Source organism: Bidens hawaiensis, unplaced genomic scaffold, assembly GCF_021521415.1.
Source record: "Bidens hawaiensis isolate Kalapana, Puna unplaced genomic scaffold, B.hawaiensis_p1.1 tig00005851_1, whole genome shotgun sequence".
NCBI classification, from domain to species: Eukaryota; Viridiplantae; Streptophyta; class Magnoliopsida; order Asterales; family Asteraceae; genus Bidens; species Bidens hawaiensis.
In genome coordinates this window covers 946,965-968,152 of record NW_027491385.1, presented here as the reverse complement: position 1 = coordinate 968,152, position 21,188 = coordinate 946,965, and the positions used below count along the sequence as shown (strand labels likewise).

At 36.9% G+C, this 21,188-nt stretch overlaps 3 protein-coding genes across 3 annotated transcripts; 1 reads left to right on the top strand and 2 right to left on the bottom strand.

The window, feature by feature from the left end:
* The first annotated feature begins 5,762 nt into the window (after positions 1-5,762).
* Positions 5,763-9,288, top strand: LOC143630861 (putative protein arginine N-methyltransferase 3). Its single transcript, XM_077099759.1, has 7 exons — positions 5,763-6,048; positions 7,246-7,680; positions 7,752-7,849; positions 7,963-8,041; positions 8,139-8,399; positions 8,479-8,646; positions 8,745-9,288. Exons 1-7 carry the CDS (start codon positions 5,785-5,787, stop codon positions 9,180-9,182), a joined length of 1,743 nt encoding a protein of 580 aa, XP_076955874.1. The 5' UTR covers positions 5,763-5,784; the 3' UTR covers positions 9,183-9,288.
* Positions 9,289-10,285: 997 nt separating this feature from the next.
* On the bottom strand, positions 10,286-11,389 carry LOC143630860 (uncharacterized). Its single transcript, XM_077099758.1, has one exon. The coding sequence runs from the start codon at positions 11,347-11,349 to the stop codon at positions 10,306-10,308; it is 1,044 nt and encodes a 347-aa protein (XP_076955873.1). The 5' UTR covers positions 11,350-11,389; the 3' UTR covers positions 10,286-10,305.
* Positions 11,390-14,213: 2,824 nt separating this feature from the next.
* LOC143630858 (PHD finger protein ALFIN-LIKE 3-like) lies at positions 14,214-18,087 on the bottom strand. The gene is made up of 5 exons (XM_077099757.1): positions 17,952-18,087; positions 17,818-17,850; positions 15,608-15,836; positions 15,379-15,517; positions 14,214-14,726 (listed from the first exon to the last, which is right to left on the bottom strand). The coding sequence occupies exons 1-5, from the start codon at positions 18,046-18,048 to the stop codon at positions 14,463-14,465; spliced, it is 762 nt and encodes a 253-aa protein (XP_076955872.1). The 5' UTR covers positions 18,049-18,087; the 3' UTR covers positions 14,214-14,462.
* Between the last annotated feature and the right edge of the window lie 3,101 nt (positions 18,088-21,188).

The window sequence follows — 21,188 nt, the reverse complement described above, 5'->3', positions numbered from 1 at the left end:
TAAGAGACTCCCAAAATTTTTGATCACCTCGCCCAACATTCAATACACTATTTTCCTTCAAGTATCCTGTAAACAAAGAATAAGCTCGGTGTTCATTAGTAGCAAATAAAATATCATTTTCTAGTGGACCCGGATTTACCCTCAAAACTCATTTTTGTAATACTAGTTTTAGAACAAGTTTTAGATTTTCAAAAAGTACCCCATATTCAAAACAACAAAAATATTTTGACTGTAAGATTATGTTTATCTCTTCAAGACAAGATTTAGATTTTTGCATGTGAAGTTGGGTTTATATATTTGTAGGTGAGCTCTTCCAAACCATGCATTCACGTGGCTTCTTTTTGTTTGACCAAGAATTTCACCCAAAGCATGTAAAGGAATATTAGGTTGTAGGATTTGATATATCAAATATATGTAAGGAATCAAAACTTACAATTTGAAAGTGTGTAAGATTCTTACACTAAGATATGCAGAGACTAATATATAAAACATAGTCAGGGAATAAAAATGAAGTGAGATTTGATGTATCAAAAATCGCTACCCACCCTTGCGAGATTAAAATATGTGTCAGGTTTTCTTTAAAGTCGCTACCCCCCCCCTCCTTGCGAGTTTAAAGAAGTTGTTAAAACTCGCAGGCCCCCCTTGCGAGTTATCCATTTTTAAAAAGTTAGCAAACCACATAGAAATACAAAGTGTTTCTCTAAACCACCTATAATTACAAAAAATTCATAAAACTACCACGAACAAGGGGTTAAGACGATAGGCATAAACTCTTTATACGCACACTAACATTTATATTTTATATATATATATATATGAATAGCATTAGGGGGTGCAAACGAGTCGAGCCCGAACTCGTTTCACTTACTCAAAGCTCGAGTTTGGCTCCTTTCGATTTCTATTTCTAAAGCTCGAGCTCGGCTCTGGCTCCGCTCGTTTACTATTTCTTAATTAATTTTTATATGTTTAAAATTACTTGTATAAAAGTTATATTACTGACAGGCTCGTTTAGGTTCATGAGTCGACTCGAGCTCGTGCCTATCTATTAAACGAGCTTACTTTGAGGCTCGAGCTCTGACTCAGACCTGTTCAAACTCGACAAGAAGGCTTTTTCACGAACCGTGCTCTTTTGCACCACTAAATAGCATACTAGTATCGCTTATTTTTTTTATGGATTAAGATTATTGTTAATTCTCAAAATTTATAATAAAAACCGTCAAACCGGATAAAACCCGGCCCAGGTTACCGGTTCAACCAATAATATTTACTTCCACTGTCACCTCCACTTTCAAAACCCTAAAACCCTTAGGGGGTGTTTGGTAGAGGGAATTGAGGGGTGAGAAATGGAATTGGAAAGACTTCTCTTGTTTGTTTATGAAAGAAAGAGGTGAGAAATGGAAATAAACCATTTCCATTTCTCTGATTTTGTTTCACTAAAAAAAGCGGAGAATTGGATTTCTCTGATTTCATTTCTCCCATTTTCCTCCTTATTTCTCCCATCTTTCATTCAGTCTCAACTCCTCCACGGCCACTCCGAGGAGTTTTAGAAAACCCTAAAAAAGCCTCCAACTTTTGCTTCCAATCAACCTTCGATTCAGGTGCAGCAGATCCTTAATTTTATCACTCTGATTTTCTCTTTATTTATTTATGCATATTCGATCTTCATATATTTATATTTATATATAATAGATCGGTGTTGATGATTTAGCTTAGATGTACGGATGATGTATGCTGCTTTGTTTGTTTCTTTCTATCTCTATGTTCTGCTTTTACTGATTGATTCAAGCAACCTAACTTTTAATCTGTATTGGAATCGACTTCTCATCTAGATGTTTAAACTTTAAAGAATGAATAGATGTTTATTATTCGATTCATAGTACTTGATGATGATGAATGAGTTATTATTATTATTAAGTTAACGAATAAACAAAGACTTTGTTTTGTTAGGACTACTCAACACCTTCAGAATAACTAAGGCATGTAAACTTAATTAAAAAAAAGTTTATCTTTTTGTACTTTGAATATAATTGTTAGAAGTTTTGTTTATGCCTGAGGATTTGGATCTTGACTCTATAAGCTCAGGGTATGATTATGCTCTGCTTCACTGCTGCTTTTTTTAGTCTTTTTATTAAAGGTCTTTTATAGCTTGTGGAATGGAAGAATGAACTGAATATAGATGATTGTATCTTATGTTATTCATACATGTATATGTTTCACTCATACTTCACACACAAGCATTTGCTTATCTCCATTGTGCATACTAATTTATATTTATTAGTATGACACCCTTCATGTAAATCTTTGTTTTGTAAGTCAGTTGTAAGGTAGATCTGTGATATTGGACATCTTTTGATGCATCTTATAATCTGTTAACTCATTGTTTTTTGCTGGTTTTGCTTTGTGCAGTGCAGTCATTGTTTTTTGCTGGTTTTGCTTTGTAAGGTAGATCTGTGATATTGTCTTTTGATGCATCTTATAATCTGTTAACTCATAGCACCGTAACCCAATTGCCTCCTGTTAATCGTTATCTCGACAGTCACTCACCAATCGGTTGCAACATTCACCTATTCCTTCAATAACCTTTATAATTGCTAATCGATTAGCTGGTGATGTAGTCTATTGGGTTTCGACTATTTTCATTGATGCCTCTTCGAAATAGTCTTAGCTAAATGAAGTTTAGATTTAACAGACACAAAGCAAACTAATATTTGGATTATATTTTGGAGTTATTTGTTTTTCTTGAATTTTCTTATATTTTTATGTGTAGATGGCAAGATCACCTTCCAGACAAAGAATAGTTGCCATAGGTGCATTTTATGTCATTTATGTTACGATTCGTTGGTGGATGTTGTGTACTTATCATTTGCATCGGTCGATTGAGTCAATGACTTTACGTACAAAATATTTAATGAGTTACCATAATAGGCGTGAAAACATGGTGAGGATGGTTTATGAAAGTGATGTTACGAGTGTTGTTAAGATAAGAATGAATATACATGCATTTACAACACTTTGTGATATGCTAGAAACTAGAGGGAGACTAAAGAATAGTAAAAACATGCTAGTCGATGAGCAAGTTGCTATGTTTTTACATACCCTTGCTCATAATGCAAAGAATATGATACTAGTCAACAGATTTCATCGGTCCGGGGAAACTGTAAGTCGGTATTTCAAGTTAGTCTTAAATGCTATATGTCGATTACACAAAGAACTCTACAAGTCACCCGTGCCAGTGCCAGATAATGAAACTGATGAAAGATGGAAATGGTTTAAGGTTAGTCAAACACATTTTTTATTAAAGATATTTTTTGCTAACATACATTAGTAAGTAATGATTTCTTTTAACTCAGGGTTGCTTAGGAGCATTAGATGGAACATACATTAAAGTTAAAGTCCCTGCTATTGATAGAAAACCTTATAGGACAAGAAAAGGGCAGATTTGTACTAACGTAGTCGGAGTATGTACAAGAGACCTTTTATTTACGTATGTCTTAGCGGGATGGGAGGGTTCTGCAGCTGATAGTAGAGTTTTGCGTGATGCAATCAGTAGACAATTTTCAAAGAATATACATAGATTTAAGTATGATAATTAACATAGAGTTTATGGTTAATTGTAGGAACATACTACCTTTGTGATGCCGGTTATACAAATGGTGAAGGATTTTTAACTCCATATCGAGGTCAACGTTATCATCTTAACGATTGGTCTCGTCCTCCTACGAATGCTAAGGAGTTCTTTAATATGAGACATTCATCGGCCAGGAATGTTATAGAAAGATGTTTCGGAATGATTAAAGATAGATGGGCTATTTTGCGTGATAACTCATATCATCCCATAGAGTCCATGCCACGTATCATCATTGCTTGTTGTTTATTGCACAATTTCATACGAACAACAATGAGTGAAGACCCTCTTGATAACGAAATCCCAGTAAATCACACACAACCTGCAAATGACCATGACAATGTTATTTCTATGATCGAGCCCTCACAAGAATGGACCGATCGTAGAGACCTTCTTGCTAATGAAATGTTTAATAGTTGGACTGCGATGCGTGCGCGGCGTGCCAACAATGTTTCTTAATTATGTTTGACAATTATGTATTTTTTATTTGTAGAACCAAGGATGTTTCTTATTAATGTTTATTTATGCACTTTATTTGTTTCTTATTAATGTTTATTGTTATATTTGTATTTGTAGTTACATGAATTATGATTTTTAATTGTATAATTATGCATTTGTACGTAGACATGGCAGATTCAAATATAGTGAGAGGAGTTACTCGGAGCAAGCATACCTGGACAAATGATGAAGATGCAAAGCTAATTGATGCATTAATGGAGATACATGCATCCGGAAAGTATGCTGGTGCTACAATGGATTCAAACCAGGTTATTTAAATGGTGTTCAACAATTGCTATATGTAAGTCTTCCTAACTCTGGCCTCAAAGCAGAACCACATATAAAGTCTAGGATGAAGACATGGAAGACACACTTTAGCATTGTATATGATATGGTGCATACAAGTGGGTTTGGTTGGGATGAACAAAAATGTTGTATTATTGCCGATGATAGTGTTTGGAATGAATACGTGAAGGTATATTCTAAAAAATATATTTTTTAGATTTTAAAATTTTAGTCTAATTTATTTGTAATTGTCTTGTAGTCTCACAAAGGTGCTGTGAATTTTCGTGACAAGTCATTTCCTTTCTATGACAAATTGTGTACCATATTCGGTAAGGATAGAGCTACTGGTAGTAAAGCAGTTGACCTTGGAGAAGAAGATGTTGTTCAAGAGACGCAAAAAAGCTCACCTGTTGATATTGAAGACTTTGATTTTGTTGATGAAGCCGTTCCAAATGTTGATAGATCTGAAGGACAAACAGGAAGTGTAACAAGCAAGCGCAAAAGAGGTAGAAGCACGGATGCAGATGAGATATATCGAGAGTCTTGCAAAGATATCAAGGAAGTTTTGCTTCGATTTGGGGAGATGGTGGGTGAACAACTTAGCAAAGAAGGTATGAAGGCTCGTGAAATCTATGAAAAGGTTAGTGATGAGTTGAAAGCTTTACCAGGTATCACTACGAAAAAACGGTTCAAAGCAGCTCATTTGATTGGTAAAGATGTGGATCTAGGACGTTCTTTTCTTGCGTTGACAATAGAAGAGAAAATTGAGATGGTCGAGTTGTATACCGATGGTTCAATGGGATAGTTGTGTATGGTTGAAGTATGTTTTGTATGTGAATTGGTTTTAACTATGGTTGATGTTTTTTGCTTAAAAACTATGTTTTGTATGTGAATTGGTTTGATCAATGCATATTTTAATTGGAATTTATGCATCTTTTTATATGTTTTTATTTTTTAATAAATATTTGTTATGAAAAAAATACTTGTGCTAATGATAAAGTTGATATAATTCTCTGTTTATTTTCTATGTACCAAACAAGAGAAATGATTCTCAACTATATTTCTCTACTGAAGTCTCCGTGCTATCAAACATAACAGTCAATTCTCACCAATTCCCTCTCTCTTCAGTTCCATTTCTCTGCAATTCCATTTCTCTCCCATTCCATTCCAGTACCAAACACCCACTTACTGTCAGCAGCTTCAATTTCTCCAATTGCTTTCGTCTACAGCCTACAGGTACTAATTTCACTCTATTTCCTTAATATAACCTATCGGAAACAGCTTAATTAACTTCAATTATTATTCAGTTTAACCTAATACTTACACCAATGGCGGCTCCACTCCACAGCAACCTCGAACAAGAGCAATTGAACAGTATGGAAGACACTGATGCTGATGAAGAATTGGATTTAGAAGAAGAAGAGCAGAATTGGGATGATTGGACTGCTGATGGAGAAGAAGATAATAATAACGATAACCTAGATTTGCTCTGTTTGTTCTGTGAATCTAGATTCAGTTCAACTAGTTTATTGTTTGAGCATTGCGGTTCGAGTCACCGTTTTGATTTTAGAAGGATTAAGGAAACGTTGAAGTTGGATTTCTATGGGTGTTTTAAGCTTATTAATTATGTTAGAACCGAGGTTAGACTTTTAGACACCGATTGTTTGGATTGCTTTTGGTGTAGAACTTGCCCGGTGAAACGAGCTGAGCCCGAGCTTGACTAGGCTTGAGCTCAGGTTGTTTTGAGTTACGAGCTCGGCTGCTCGAGTTTAGGTTGTTTTTAGGAGTGCAAAGAGCTCTACTCGTTTCGGTCATTATTTCTAAAGCTCGAGCTTGGCTCGTGGGTTTTTTCAAGCTCAAGGTCGGCTTGTTTACTATTTATTAATTATTTTTTATATATTTATAATTATTTTTATATTTTATATGTTAACAAAATATATATTATTTAGTTATTGTTTCATAACATCATTTGTATTAGCTAATAAATAGTATTATTTTATTAATAATAACTTAATAAGTAAAGCTCAGGCTCAGGCTCGTTTATTAAAGAGCTTACTTTTAGGCTTGAGCTCGGGCTCAGGTTCGTTTAAGCTTGGCTCGATTGACCTTTTTAACGAGCCGATTTTGATTAGCCCGGGAGCAGCTCGGCTCGTTTGCACCTCTAGTTTTGATTTACGAGAGGTTGAGCTCGAGCTTGGCTTGTTTCGAACTGCTTTTCTCAAGCTCGGGCTTGGCTAGTTTATAATTTATTTATTAACTTTTTGAGAAAAACCTTAAGCGAGCCGAGCTTGGCTGTGCAGTGTGAAATTAATATATAAAAGAGGCAAATTTTAAAAATTCATAAGGCTCGTTAAGGCTTGACGAACCTTAACGAGCTTCCCATGTAAGGCTTGAGCTCGGGCTCGATTAGTAAACAAGCTTTACTTGAGGTTTGGGCTCGGATTGAGCTCAAAAAGCTCAGATCATTTTGAGCTTTTTGTCAATTCGATCTCAAGTAGCTCATGAGCAGCTTGGCTTGTTTGCACTCCAATTGCTAGGCCTAGTCGGACAGTAGGGTACCAACCAGCGATTAACATGTATTAATTGGTATTTAACCGGAACACAATTTTATATGTAACTAAAAGTTATATATGTGTGTGTGTGTGTGTTTAAATAATTTCATATATAGTTTTTTAAAATAAGTATAATTTTTCAAAAATTTCAAAGACTTTGACCCAAATTTGGCCATTTTGACCGATTTTTACTGATTTGGGCTGGCTTTGATCGATTAGTGACTAGTCACCGACTAATTCCAGCTTTTTTAACACTGTTATTTATTCATTTAACGTTTATACCAGGTGGCGGAGAATCGATGTTGGAGCTGTGGAAGTACCTGTGCGTCTAGGGAAGAGCTACAAGATCATTTACATGAACCATCTGGTTTTGGGAGCAGTAATCTTCCATGGGATGATGCCATGTATCTTAAACCATATATGGAAGAAGATAATCTTTTGTTTAGTTTTGATGAAGATGAAGATGAAGATGCTGATGATGATATGGTTAGAAATACAGACGGTATAGAAACGATGAGCATTGATGACAAATCTGACGGTGAATCATATCAAGTGAACGGGGACACTTCTATTTCTGCAAGTAATGGGGAGACCTCAAATGGCAAAAGATTAAATGAATCTTCTTTGAGTGCTGTTGACCGCAATGTTATGATCGTGAATAAGGACTATTTTGGCTCGTATAGCTCATTTGGTATACACAAAGAGATGTTAAGTGATAAGGTATTGGTTTACCTTTTTACTTATTTTAATCATCTATGTGAAATTTATAAATAATTTGTTATGTGATATAGGTAAGAACAGATGCTTATAGACAAGCCATTGTAGACAATCCTTCTCTTTTTAAGGATGCTGTTGTTTTGGATGTTGGTTGTGGTACTGGGATACTAAGGTGAGATTCTGTTGTTTTGGAGTAATATTTATATCTTCATTTATTTAGCCTGTGTATTATAGATCGGTCTACAAAATGATAACTTATTTTGTTTAAAATTTTGTTTTTATTAGTCTATTTGCAGCCCAAGGAGGGGCCAAAATGGTAAATGCAGTTGAAGCAAGTGATAAAATGGCTTCAGTAGCCTCTCAGGTAACTCATTCATTTAGTTATTGTTTTTAACTTCTTCACCTTTAATGAGTATCATGTCGTCCTGTAATGAAACTTTTTATTGTTTCAATACCTGCAGATTGCAAAGGACAATGGTCTGTTGTATAATGAAGCTTCAAATGGAAGTACCAAACAGGAAAGTGGAGTAGTTAAAGTTATTAATAGCATGGTTGAAGATCTTATTAAATCTGGTCAAATTAAGCCTAAAAGTGTTGATGTGCTAGTCAGTGAGTGGATGGGTTACTGCCTACTTTATGAGTCAATGCTCAGCTCGGTGCTTGCTGCACGTGACCATTGGTTAAAGCCCGGTGGTGCCATGCTTCCTGATACAGCTACCATGGTTTGTACACCTAATCCTAATGCATTTTGATTTAGTGAAATGTGTATTAAGTGTTCTGTTTTTATCATTTATATTATAGTTTGTTGCTGGATTTGGAAAAGGTGCTACAAGTATCCCGTTTTGGGAAAATGTTTATGGATTCAGCATGGCTTCTGTCGGTAATGAGTTGGTTAAAGATGCTGCTCATATTCCCATTGTCGACGTGGTAGATGCAAACAGTTTGGTGACAAATACTGCTCTTCTACAGGTTGGTTAAGTTATATGTTTTGTTTTAATAATAATAACAATATTAAAGATTATGATATTGGAATGTTAATTTAATCTCTGTTATTCGTTTGGTATCAGGCATTTGATTTGGCGACAATGAAACCAGATGAAGTTGATTTCACTGCATCTGTTCAATTAGAACAAAAGTCAACAGAGGCAGAGTCAATCATAACAAAGTGTTATGGAGTAGTTCTATGGTTTGACACTTCATTCACAAGCAGGTTTTGCAAAGAAGCCCCTACAGTTTTGTCAACGTCACCATATACCCCTCCAACACATTGGTCTCAAACTTTACTGACTCTTCGTGAACCGATTTCATTAACATCCAAGAAGTTGGCCTCCAAGAGTGGTTCAGTGGTTGGCAGTGAGGTCAACCCAGCAGTCAAAATTAGCGCGCGTATCAGTATTGCACGTGGTGTTGAACATCGTAGCATTGACATTTCACTGGAGGTTACAGCTATTGGGTTTGATGGTCAGAAACAAAAATGGCCCGTGCAATTGTTTAATATGCGTTAGAGCAGTTAAGTGCTTTACGTTTGTGTTTTAGATGATAATTTTTGTTGAAAACCTCATGTGGTTTCTTGTAGCCTGCAATTTTGGTGTTTTAAGATGATAATTTTGATAGGAAAGTAACTTTTGTGATACTTGCAATCTTGTAACACCAAAATTACTATTGAGTGATGTTTTTATTGAATGCTATAGCCTATGAGTGTTTGGTTTGATAGCTCATATTTGCCGCTCTCTTTAGTTTAAACTTTCATTAATTTTATTCATTTCTCGTCCATATTCGATGCGTCTGCTATCTGTTAACAACCTCTCATGCATCACGTACCATGCGCGCTCAGTGTACATATGTTCATAAAAAATGTGTTTAGAAAGTTTGGGCCACCTGTCATGCCTTATAGCCTTTATATAGCACATGTAGGTTTTATGTCATTACCAATATAGGCATATGATAAGGGTTGCCGATACACGAGTCAGATTGCGTAAATAATGAATATTTGTCATTTAAATACCACCAATAGTAAGCTTCTGATATGTGAGCGGTGTTGTGTAGAACATGCATTTAGTATACATATACAGGATCAACGTCTTATGTGCGAGAAAAAAAGATGATATGTAAGTCGTGTCACGTTGCGTATCATTCAGAAATGTCATGTTAAAATTCATTGATGTATAAAATAAAGTGTTAAAAAGTACACAACAGATTATGGCAACAAGTATGCCAGTTTGATGTCAAACCACAACTCTTCTCTAACCCTTAAACATTGCTGTGCAAACCCAACTCCATCTGGCTCGAGCCATGGTGCAAGCACGGAACCATCTCGCATTCTTCTGTGAAGCATAACTATCTTGGTAGAGACCATTGTTGATCTTGATTCTGTAAATTCTAAGGTATTTACACAGTCATATGTATGCAAACACGCATAATGGTTCATCCTATTCTTCCATGCAAAAAGAGGATTAAACTATGAACTAACCATTAACATGAACCTTGATAACAATATAACAGCTTTCACCTAAATATCTACAGTATTTACATTTGCAGTGTTTCTTTGGTTTTAACTTTTAAACCTTTGTTCTATATCAAATCAAGTCATCAAAGGTAGTGTTTTATTACCTTTTTTGAAGACACCCCTCAACCCAAAGCATGGAAATCTTGATTCTTGGCTGAAAGCCGCTTAAGGTACTCGTAGGTGGTGATCATCGTAGTTGCTGACATGGACATCGAGGCCCATCTCGGACCCAATCCTCTGTAACAAGCACTCAACCCACCTTCCTTCACCAAATTCCTAACCGTCTGCACAATACTCGTCTTCCCATTGCTCCCTTCTCCATCCAAAACCTGCAGCCTGGTCTTGATTGTATCCAAAGGCATCGTAACCACCGCCGAAAACCCGCTAGCCATGGCGGCACTCACCGCCTGCACCGCCACCACCGCCTTAGAATCCGGTGTAAACCCAACTCCAGTTCCAGTTCCAGCTCCACCACCGCCATTTCCTTCCTTTTTCAAATAATAACAACCAATCCCGCCCCAAACCGCCCTATGAGCCGTGGAATAAGCCGCCCACCACACAGCATTAGACGGGGCGTATGTCAATATCGAAATCCCAAATCCGCGATACAACCCACGAACACCGTCAGTCTGAATAATCTTCCTGAAAGCATCAATACCACCAGCGTATCTAACCACACTGCTCCCACTATTTCCACCTTGAACCATTAACCTCTGACTCACAACATCAATAGGAGTCCAAACCAACTGTGCAGCCATGGCTGCACTCAATCCAGCCGCAGCATTAGCTATCGCCGCAGCTTTCGCCTCCGAAAACCCCATCTTCACCGTCACACAACCAACATTACTCTTAGTCATCTCCAACGCGCCCATATACAAACCCCGAGCCGGAATCGTCCCCATCAACGACGTCCCAAACCCTTTATAAAATCCCATACAACCCTCATGTTTCATAATCTCAACCGCCAACTTCCCACAAGGCATATCTTTCGCAAGCACCTGTTTCCGTGTCTTCAACACCACAATCGGATACAACATCCCCGAAACACCCGAGAACAATGCGGCACCGAGGAAAAAAAACCTCGATTTATCGAGCATCTCCCAGTCAATATCAGCTGGGAGATGAATCTCCGACCCCGAATCATCCTCGGTCGCACCCAAACTCATCTTCGCCACTTTATCGAACCCGTTAACTTACTAAAAACTACAAAACCTAAAAACTACAAAACAACACATAAAAACAACAATAACCCTATTGAGGCATTTTCACAAACACCTTGCCTACACAAAATCAACACAAACCCTATTGAGGCATTTTCACAAACACCTTACCTACACTATCAGATCAATCAATTAACACTATAAAACAGATCAAAACAGTATAAACTAAATTCGTGGTAAAGCATAATATTATCGAATTGGTGGACGGCGGTCGGAAATAGTATCACTGGTGAGTTGCCGGCAGCTATCTGAGTGAGTGAGTTGATTTATAAGATGAATGGCGGCGCGATGGATAATCGGAACGAGGGTTTGGCAGATCAATGAGTGATTGACACGTGTCGGTTAAGGTTTACCGGTTACTGGCTGCTTCGGTAACAGGAAACAGAAGGTAACTATTTTGTTAATGGAAGCTGAAGTGCAGCAATAGTCCTTGGATTATTATTAGTTACAGAAATGGTCTCTAAGCTTTTATAGACGGGTGTCAATTCAAAACCAGTTGAATAATTACTCGTCGGGTGTTGGTTATACTCATTAGTTTGTTAAAAGTAATCTTACTGTTTAGATTATTATATAAATTTATTGCATAAGGAAATTAAAATATAAAACTAAAAAGAGTAGTTAATTGGCATATTATTTTATTACTTAAAAGACAAAAGTTTTTCTTTTTTAAGAATGAAATGCGGTTTTCGTCTCAGTGGTTTGTCCAAATCTACGCTTTTAGTCTAATAGTTTCAAATCTGTGATTTTCGTCCCTGTGGTTTCATTTCACTTGCAATCAAACCCGACCCCACTAATCTCGTTAAGTCTGATCGTTAAACCCATCAGCATGCCTCTTACGTGAGGGGCAATTTTGTTATTTTTGTTCCAAATACACCTCAGCCCCTTATATGAGGGGGCTTGTGAATTAGGGTTGGGGTTTATTTTGTGAGAAAAAGGACAAACTGCCCCACACATGAGGGGCACGCTGATGGTTTAACAATCAAACTTAACGGGGTTAGTGGGGTCAAGTTTAATTGCAAGTAAAATGAAACCACATGGACGAAAATCACATATTTGAAACTATTGGACTAAAACCGTAGATTTGGACAAACCACATGGACAAAAACCGCAGTTTACTCAAAAAAATATGATTATAAGCAGTGTTTTAAAAGTTGACCTCGGTGGCCACAGGGAGTAGTCGGTCATCGGACCCCTTTTAGGCAGCTTTCTTCAAGGCGGCCAACATTAGTCGGAGGCAGTCAAAAGTTGAGCTATAGTACTCTTAAGTTGATCAGAAGTCGGGCTAGGCGAGTTGGCTAGGGTATATTTCTGATGTGAATGCTTGTTTTGATATATATAGAATATCCAAAAAATAATTTTATTTATATTTACCAATTACCATACTTGCGTACTCTGAGTACTCCCAACTCCCCAGTCGGTCGCTTAGCGAATTTTGCAACCTTGATTATAAGTTTGATTATGATAAATAAGTATGCATGTTTCGAGTAATCAAGTTACGTATCACCAATATCGTAATAGAAAAAAAAAGCGTGTTAAGTTAACCTCATACACCGTCTCAAATTTCAGGTTTCCGGTTTTTTCACTGAGTTTAGAGCCATCTTTATCAGGAGCCATCTTTATCATAACATGTGAGCGTGAATGAACGAGTGATAAGAATCTTTGGACCATTATTAGTAGCACTTTTTATGGGCACCATTTGTTTTTTCTAATTTCTAAAGAGACGTTATACTCAAAACACCATCTTCTTGGTGTGTGAACAACTCTATATAGCTCGTATAAGGGTTATATGAGTCGTATAGCCACCTTTATTGACATGCGTATGGAGGGGACATGATGACAGCTTTTTTCAGTCTATACGAGCCGTATAGATCCTATACAAGCCGTATAGGTTTCTCGTATAACCCACTTACCACATGTGACCTATACGAGTCGTATAGGGGAATACGGCATTTTGACCAGAGATTTATAATTGTTTTCTGGTCTATACAAGCCGTACAGATGATATATGACCCGTACAGACCAAATATCCAGATTTCCTTACTCCAACCATGTAAAATTTTTGTGCTGCTTTGTAAGATTATATCAAGAGTTGAGTTAACACAAGTCAAAACATCTACGTCAATAAACGAAATTATTTTTCTAACAATTCCAAAAGCTAAGATAACTCATATAGGTGTTATCCCAAAACGCTTATCCCAAAACGCTCATGTTATTCGTACTTGTTTGATTACCATGGAGAAAAATATTTACTTTTAAATAACGTGTTTCTGTTTTATAACCAACTCGGTTATTATCTTTAATAATTTGTAATTTTAAAGTAATTAAAAAAAAAGCCAATACGAGTCAAATAGCCGCTATACGAGTCATATAGCCCTATACGGCTCGTATAGGGGCTATACGATACAAGGGAACAAGACCTGACACTAGCCGACACAAAATGACATAACCTTGCACCTATACGACTCGTATATAGCCCCTATACAAATCGTATAGGTTCTTCTGGTGTTTGAATAACCTTCTGAATGTGTGTATAACCCAAGCCATATTAATATTCCGGCTTGTTTGATTTTGGCAGCTGGTTCCAACCATAAACCGAACCGGACTCTTAACCATGGTTGTAAAAATCCCGATTATACAGCAATTAATCCCAATTAATCGCTAGTCCCCGCGCGCCAGACTAGCGATTACTACAACATATCCTAACGCAGCAGTGTAGTTTGGTTTAGGCACTTTTTAACAGTTTTTTAAACACCCGTAATAAGCACAACAATGTCACTAACGAAGCGATCTCAACGCATACAAGTGCACCGAATCTCACAAGCCCTTAAAATACAATCTTCCATTATAACAAAGAAAGGTTTCTACTTGAAAAAACTAAAATCAAGAACCTGTCACACTAATTTCAATGAAATACACATTTAACCCCTACGACCCGTCTCCAGGACGGGTTCAAGTTCCACTTTTTTTGCATAACTAACAATTAGTTAAATCAAACTGGACCACATTAAAACAACTTAAAACATTCTTTCGTCTTTTAACTTACCGACGACGCAATACATTTATTGGCGTGCCCTTTTATTGGTACACTCTGGGCATTTGTACTGCTTGATGTGTTCGGCTCTTGCTGGTGTTATCTTGACGCATGAACCATGGAACCACCTCTCACAAATATCACAGCAGATCCAGAACTCATCAGCTGCGTAATTCTCACCACACGAACCACATAATGTGTCTCCGTGTTCCTCCTCGTCCTCTTCATCCAAACCCTCTTCATCATCATCTTGTGTTGAAGCTTTTGGATATTTGGGTTGTGGTTCTTTTGCCTTTCAAGAAAACAAAATATTTAAAAAGTCAGCAACTTGCAACTAACCATGAAATCTTTAGCTCGTAAAACTAGCGGGTCAGACTGAACCGGCTCAAAACAGGTTATTTTTAATAGGTTGGGTTGGGCTAACCCGAAACACTTTTTGTCCATTCTTTAACATTTTTAGTACAATACCGAACCGTCCCGAAATAACCGACAAAAGCGAACAAAATAGCCTACCCAGAATGATAACCGATGGTTCGGTTATGGTATTTTTGAAAACCGAAAATTAAGGTTTGGTTTCAGTTATGTCAACTGTCAAGAATGAACCTATTCTAAAGTTAGTTATTGGATTTATGGCCCAAAATCATAATTCGGGCCAAAAGTTTTAGGCCCACATTCATTAATAAGTGGTTAACAAATACTTTTGGCCAAAAGTTTGGAGACCAAACTCATTATTTTAGGCCAAACATTTTAAGCCCAAAGTAAAACAATTAACCGACCCATAACCGAACAGAAGCCATAGTAAAACCGAAACCAAACAACTTTCTAAACAAATTTTCATGTTGAAATCGTCACCTCTAAGTTCACTTTTTTTTTTCATTTTCAGTAGCGTAACACTCGACGCTGATGTTACTATAGAAAAACTTAAAAAAATTTGAAATAGAGACAAGAACCTTAGAGTTTGACTTTGCCTTGCTGCTGCTGTGGTTCGAGACAGTTGACTTCTCCTTCACTTGCTTCTTAGCGGCCCCTGACACAACTTCAAAAATTGTTGGGAGATCGTTTATCATGTTAAATAGTCGTTTCCTGGTCAACATGAAATATAAACGGTTACATTCGAGTATAAGTTTTATTAATTTCCATATTATGAAAAATAAAATGAACCGAACAGAATACCTATCAGTTTTGTCAAAACCAAATCTAGCCCCGAAATAGAAGGCAACTGCAAGAAGCCATGCATCGCCATGAACAGCAACTAAAGCCAACCAATCCTTCTCGGGCATTCCATCTCTAGCAAAGTTGATTCCCAGTGCGGGTTCTGGAAGCTCTGGAGGTACTTCCTCAGCAGGCAAATTCACTTCCCACTGCTCATTTGGAAGTCCATACAGACATAGGTTTTCCTTCTCTGTAATTCAACAAAAACATTTAGCAGCGTTCAAGTGTAATACATCATCATCATCATCGTACTCAGTATATCCCACCAATAGCAAAGCTATAGTAGGGTCTGAGGAGGGTAAGATGTAGACAGCCTTACCTCTACCCCATAGGGATAGAGAGGCTGCTTCCGGTGAGACCCTCGGCTCGATAGTAGTTTTGCATCAAGCCTTGGACATAAGACACATAACACTCAACCATCGGGACACCAACCGATTGGTGCATGTACCCTTGAGTGCTTAATTCATAATGTTTTATACAGTTGCATGAAAATTCCAGGCATAAAAGAAAATCCGTCGCAAATAAGTTGATAATAACAATTAAGTCCCTTTAAAACTTTATGATAAAAGATAGAAACAAACGACACGCACGCACACAACAGTTATTAAGATTTATTGCAAAGCTGAATAGGAATACCAATACAACATAAATGCAAACAAAAAGAAATTACGTAATAAGACCTTGTATTCTATCGTTTATTTTTAGTTAAAAGCGTATTGACTATAAAACCACAAACTTAATATCTTGGTTAAAAATCATTAACCAAGATATACGCCCACCCACTGCACTAGCAGTTTTAACCTAGAACATAAAGTCTGTCGATCTGCAGCAATAAATTGCAAAACTTGTTCTAAATTTACACTTATATCATTAAAAAAAACTTAATTTCAAAGCTCCACTATTTAAATTGCACTTAAAATTTAAATACACATTATAAGCTTATAATTACCACATCTAAAATAATAGGAACACCGTAACATACATCTAAATCAATCAGACGCCACATTGTTGGTTTACTAAATATGTAAAAAAAGTCAAAACACTTCAAAACAAAAGGCAAATTTGCAAAAATTCCCATATTTGGATGTCTGTGTGAAAAATAGTAACACCTTCTAATCTTGCACTCAATTAAGATTATATAACTGGTTTGACCGTACAAAATTCTTCTTCCCTTTAGTCAAAACAATCCAAAGCAGCAATTATCATGAAATTAATACAACTAATATACGAATTTTCGAAAAATGTTACATTACTCCTTTTGTAAAACCCTAACTGCGCAGATTGGGAGAAAACTCGAGAAACCCACTTTTAAATACTAATTTTTTTAACTTTTATTTTTTCATACCGTTTAAACGTCCTCAATCTTTACCAAACCAAAAAATAAAATAAATGTAGCTCGTAATCTACATATATTTACCTTGTACGAGATACACACATGTACTTCCGTGATTCACATATTCTTTTTGGTTTTCACAAAGATTAATAAATAACAACATATATAAAAATTCAAAAACTAAAAATCAAAAAAAATTTTAAAAAAATAGCGTTTAAAAATGGTTTTCACTAGGGGTGTCAGTGGTGTCGTGTTGGCGTGTTGACAAATTGCGGGTTGGTGGGTTGCAACCTGAACCCGACCCATATTATTATTCATGTCAAAGATTTCAACCCTAACCCCCCACACACAAATTTGGGTTACCCGTTTGACCCATTTACCAAAAAAAAGATTATTTAAAATAAAATGGATATAAATTAGAGTCCTTAGAGAAAATAAATAAGTAATATGATTTTTTTTTACTTTTAAAAATAAAAATTAAAATCATGAAATTTGATTGGAAATTACAAGAGTATATTCGAAAAGTGGAAAACAGAAAAAACAAAAACAAACACAAATATAATTATAAAAGTTTTTACTTTAATTACTTAAACGGGTTGTCGGGTCAACCCGTTTTTATACGGGTCAACCCGCTTTCATAAGGGTCAACCCGAACCCAACCCGTTTTTATACGGGTCAAGTTAGTCAACCCAAAACCTTTTTTCCTGTGTCGGGTTCGGGTCGTGTCAACGGTTACCGCCCCTAGTTTCCACAAGTTTCCAAGTTAACGGTAGTTTTCGACGGAACCCATCGGCCCGTTGAACGGAAGTAACTTCAAAAGTTACAAAATTGAACTAACCAGGATCACACCGCTGATAAAACTCTTCAACATCTGTTTCAAAAAAGTCAAAACAGAACAAAATTAGGTCAACCCTTATACAAAATAACGAAATTAAAGATAATTAATTAAAGGGTTCAAAGGAGTTAAGTAACCAGTAGTAAGGGCTTTAATGATGCCAGCTCTACGGCTCTTGAAGTCTCTGAAAACCTCTTCAACAGTCCGTGGGTTGTAGGGTTGACTTCCGTCCATCTGCCTGCAATTGACTGTACGGAACGAGTTCCTGGATTCAAATTGAAGCAATAATTTAGGGGGGTAATGAAGGAATTGAAAGAAATTGAAAGAATTTGGGAGAAATTGGTTGACCTGGATTGAAATTGGATGGATTTGGATTGGATTTGGCCCGTTAAAGAAACCCTAGATTTGTTTGTTTTTGTCAAAAGTGAAACTTGGAGGTTAAGACCCTGTCTCCTGCCTTTTAAGGCTTTACCATAACAGGGATTCTCATCCAACCCCTTATATTATATTATATTAGTGGTGTTTTTTATAGTTTAGAGAGTGATTCAGGGTATTGTGAGTGAAGAGTTTTTATATTTTAGAAAAAATAGTGATTTTTCTGTGTATTTGAAAAGTTATTGTTCTATCCCCTATAATTATTTAATATATTTTGAAAGAAATTGTGAGTGAAGGTAAGAGAAAAGGTAATGATAAAAGGTATAAAAAATATTATTTAATTAAAATGGAGAGAGAAATAAAGTAAGCTTTAGTGTAATTTTTGGTTTGGAGACAGAGATTGGGATGAGAATGCTCTAATTTGTGCAAACTTTCAATGGGTTAAATTAAATGAGTCGTGTTGACGGGTCTGTACGCAAAGATTTGACACAACTCGAACCTGAAAATCATATCAAAAACGTGAACCTAAACACAACCTTCTTGATAGGGAAGGTCTTTTTATTGTTTTTTTTTCTTTTCTTTCAGATATTAATACTGTATAAGTTAACATTTTTAAAACAAAAAATACACGTTTATGTAACACAATTGCATCGTGAATGTAAAATGCGTATGTGGTCGCGGTAGCTTACCTCTTTAGCTAGTGCCTCTTTGTGTTTGCATTGGTTGGATGGCACCATCATCGTCGGTTGTTGTGGGGTTTGATTTGCGAACACTATGTGGCGGTCGTGTTGTGACATCTGCCCGATCCGACCCGACCCAGGTACCCGTTTCTCTGGCCCGATCTCTTTCTTTTATGATTTAGTATTTATTTATACTTATACTTTATTTTTAATAATAATATATATATTTTCCTTCCCGCCTCTTTCTCTCTCTCTTTCTTGTCGCCGTCCCGCCCTTACGCCTTGATTCCCTCTTTTTCTTCTAACTCTTTGCTTGTCCTTTGTTCCTTCCCGCCTAAGGTTGTCTGCGCAGCTCCACGCGCCAGACCCCTTACAAGGAATCCTGCGTGAAGACCACCTGTACAGCGATTCGCGAGACGAACTCTTCTCGCAGCGCGCTAAGAATTGTAATTCTTCTCGCAGCGCGCTAAGAACGGTAGTTCTTCCCGCGACGCGCTAAGGATTTGTAGTTCTTCTCGCAGCGCGCTAAGAATCGTAGTTCATCCCTCGACGCGCGAAGAATTATAGTTCTTCCCGCGGCGCGCTAGGAATTTTAGTTCCTCCCGCGGCGCGCTAAGAAATGTGATTCTTCCCGCGACGCGTTAAGGTTGGTTCTGTCTGCCTTCGCGCTCGCGCACTTTTGCCTTCGCGCTCGAGCCTTCTCGCGCTAACCCCCTTTTGAGTTTTCTTCTGTTTAATCTAGTCGTTGCTTTTGAGTTGTCTTATCTTTTGAACTGTTGACCTAATCTGCTTTATGTCTGAAAAGTTACTTTCGGCGCAGCATGCGCACCAACCCCATTGGTTGACAGATAAAGTGACTGACATAATCTTTTGAGAATCTGCTTTTGCCATGCTTGACCAGTAACTTTATCTGTCCTCTCCCATGCCTTTTTCTGAATCCTGTCAGCCTTTTTCTCTTTTTCCCTGCTACCATATCTTTTGATATCTTTACTTTTCAGAACTTTTTACTGTTGATATCTTTTCTTTTACTTTTGGAGATCTTTTCTAGGGTTTGTGTCCCCTAGGGTTTACCTATATATAGTACTATTTTCATAACACTACACACACAAAACACTTACACTCTCCTGTTCTCTCTTGCTCCTTGCCGTTGTTTTTCCTCTGCCGCCTCCTCTCTTGCCTCCGTCTTCCTCCCTGTTCTGCTCTGTTTTCTGGTAATATATATATATAAAATAATTTACTTATTAATTATGCTAACTTATAATCAAGACTTAAAACCGATCGTTAAAACAATAATCTTTACTTATAGGTTAACTTGTGCTTGTTTAAAGTTGGTTCTTGCTTTATCTTACACCGCATCGTTTATCAAGTGAGTAATCTCGTACCTAATCCCTTTTTGCTTTTAATGTTTTGGGATGTTCATGTGTTCATACAAACTTAGAGTCTTAAACTTGTTTATGAATTTTAGTCGCGCAGTATCCCATGTGTTGAGGATGTAGACTTGGCTGTTTATTTGTATGTGTGGATCATTAACCGTCTTGCCGGTCTATTCCGCAGTTCGCATGGTACCATTAGATGAACACGGGAGAACTATCGTTTATGATTTTCTCTTTTGTTACACTTGCACAGTTAGTCTTGTTTGTGAGCTCAATTGTGAGCACTGGCAGTCTTGTCTCTTAGAGTTGGTCCCGATCTGATTACACCCTTGTTGAAACCCAGACATACACATGTTGCGCGCAGATTTATTGTTATCTATGTATTGTATTAAATTTGATTTCTCACCAACACGCAAGTGTTTGACGTTTATTTTAACACATGTTCAGGTTTGCAGTAGCTGTTTTGGAGATTGTGGACACATAGGACGTTTTTACTTTTGGACCTAGATTAAAATGTATCAAGACAAGTTATTGCTGTTCGAATATTTTGATTTATAATATATTGATTTATGTTGGTTTATTTATATCTTATGTATACGTTGCGCATGCGTGAATGAATATATTTATTAAATATTGACACCCAATAGTGTCACGAGTAATGAAACAATATGTGGCGCCCCGATGTATAATCCGCCTTTGGTCGGGGTGTTACAGATTGGTATCAGAGCTCGTTGACTTTAGGATAGGTGGTTAGACGTAACGGCCTAGAATACCTAAGAGTCCCTTCTCGCGCATGAGAGAAATCTCATGTTTGCGCGCTTATTGTTAATTACTCGTTATTTATGAATATGCTCGCGCTTGCGCGGTATATGATTTTATGTTTTATTTCGCGATATTTCGATTTTTGTTGAATTTCGATTTTTATTGATTTTTCTTACATATTCGT

What these genes read in the sequence shown, in the direction of transcription:
- LOC143630861 (XM_077099759.1), top strand. Translation starts at nt 5,785, where the DNA reads ATGGAAGACACTGATGCTGATGAAGAATTGGATTTAGAAGAAGAAGAG. An exon ending in TTAATTATGTTAGAACCGAG is followed by an intron (nt 6,049 to 7,245) that starts GTTAGACTTTTA and finishes CGTTTATACCAG; the next exon opens with GTGGCGGAGAATCGATGTTG. An exon ending in CAAATACTGCTCTTCTACAG is followed by an intron (nt 8,647 to 8,744) that starts GTTGGTTAAGTT and finishes GTTTGGTATCAG; the next exon opens with GCATTTGATTTGGCGACAAT.
- LOC143630860 (XM_077099758.1), bottom strand. Translation starts at nt 11,349, where the DNA reads ATGAGTTTGGGTGCGACCGAGGATGATTCGGGGTCGGAGATTCATCTC.
- LOC143630858 (XM_077099757.1), bottom strand. Translation starts at nt 18,048, where the DNA reads ATGGACGGAAGTCAACCCTACAACCCACGGACTGTTGAAGAGGTTTTC. An exon ending in CATTAAAGCCCTTACTACTG is followed by an intron (nt 17,851 to 17,951) that starts GTTACTTAACTC and finishes TTTTTGAAACAG; the next exon opens with ATGTTGAAGAGTTTTATCAG. An exon ending in TTATCAGCGGTGTGATCCTG is followed by an intron (nt 15,837 to 17,817) that starts GTTAGTTCAATT and finishes GTTGAATTACAG; the next exon opens with AGAAGGAAAACCTATGTCTG.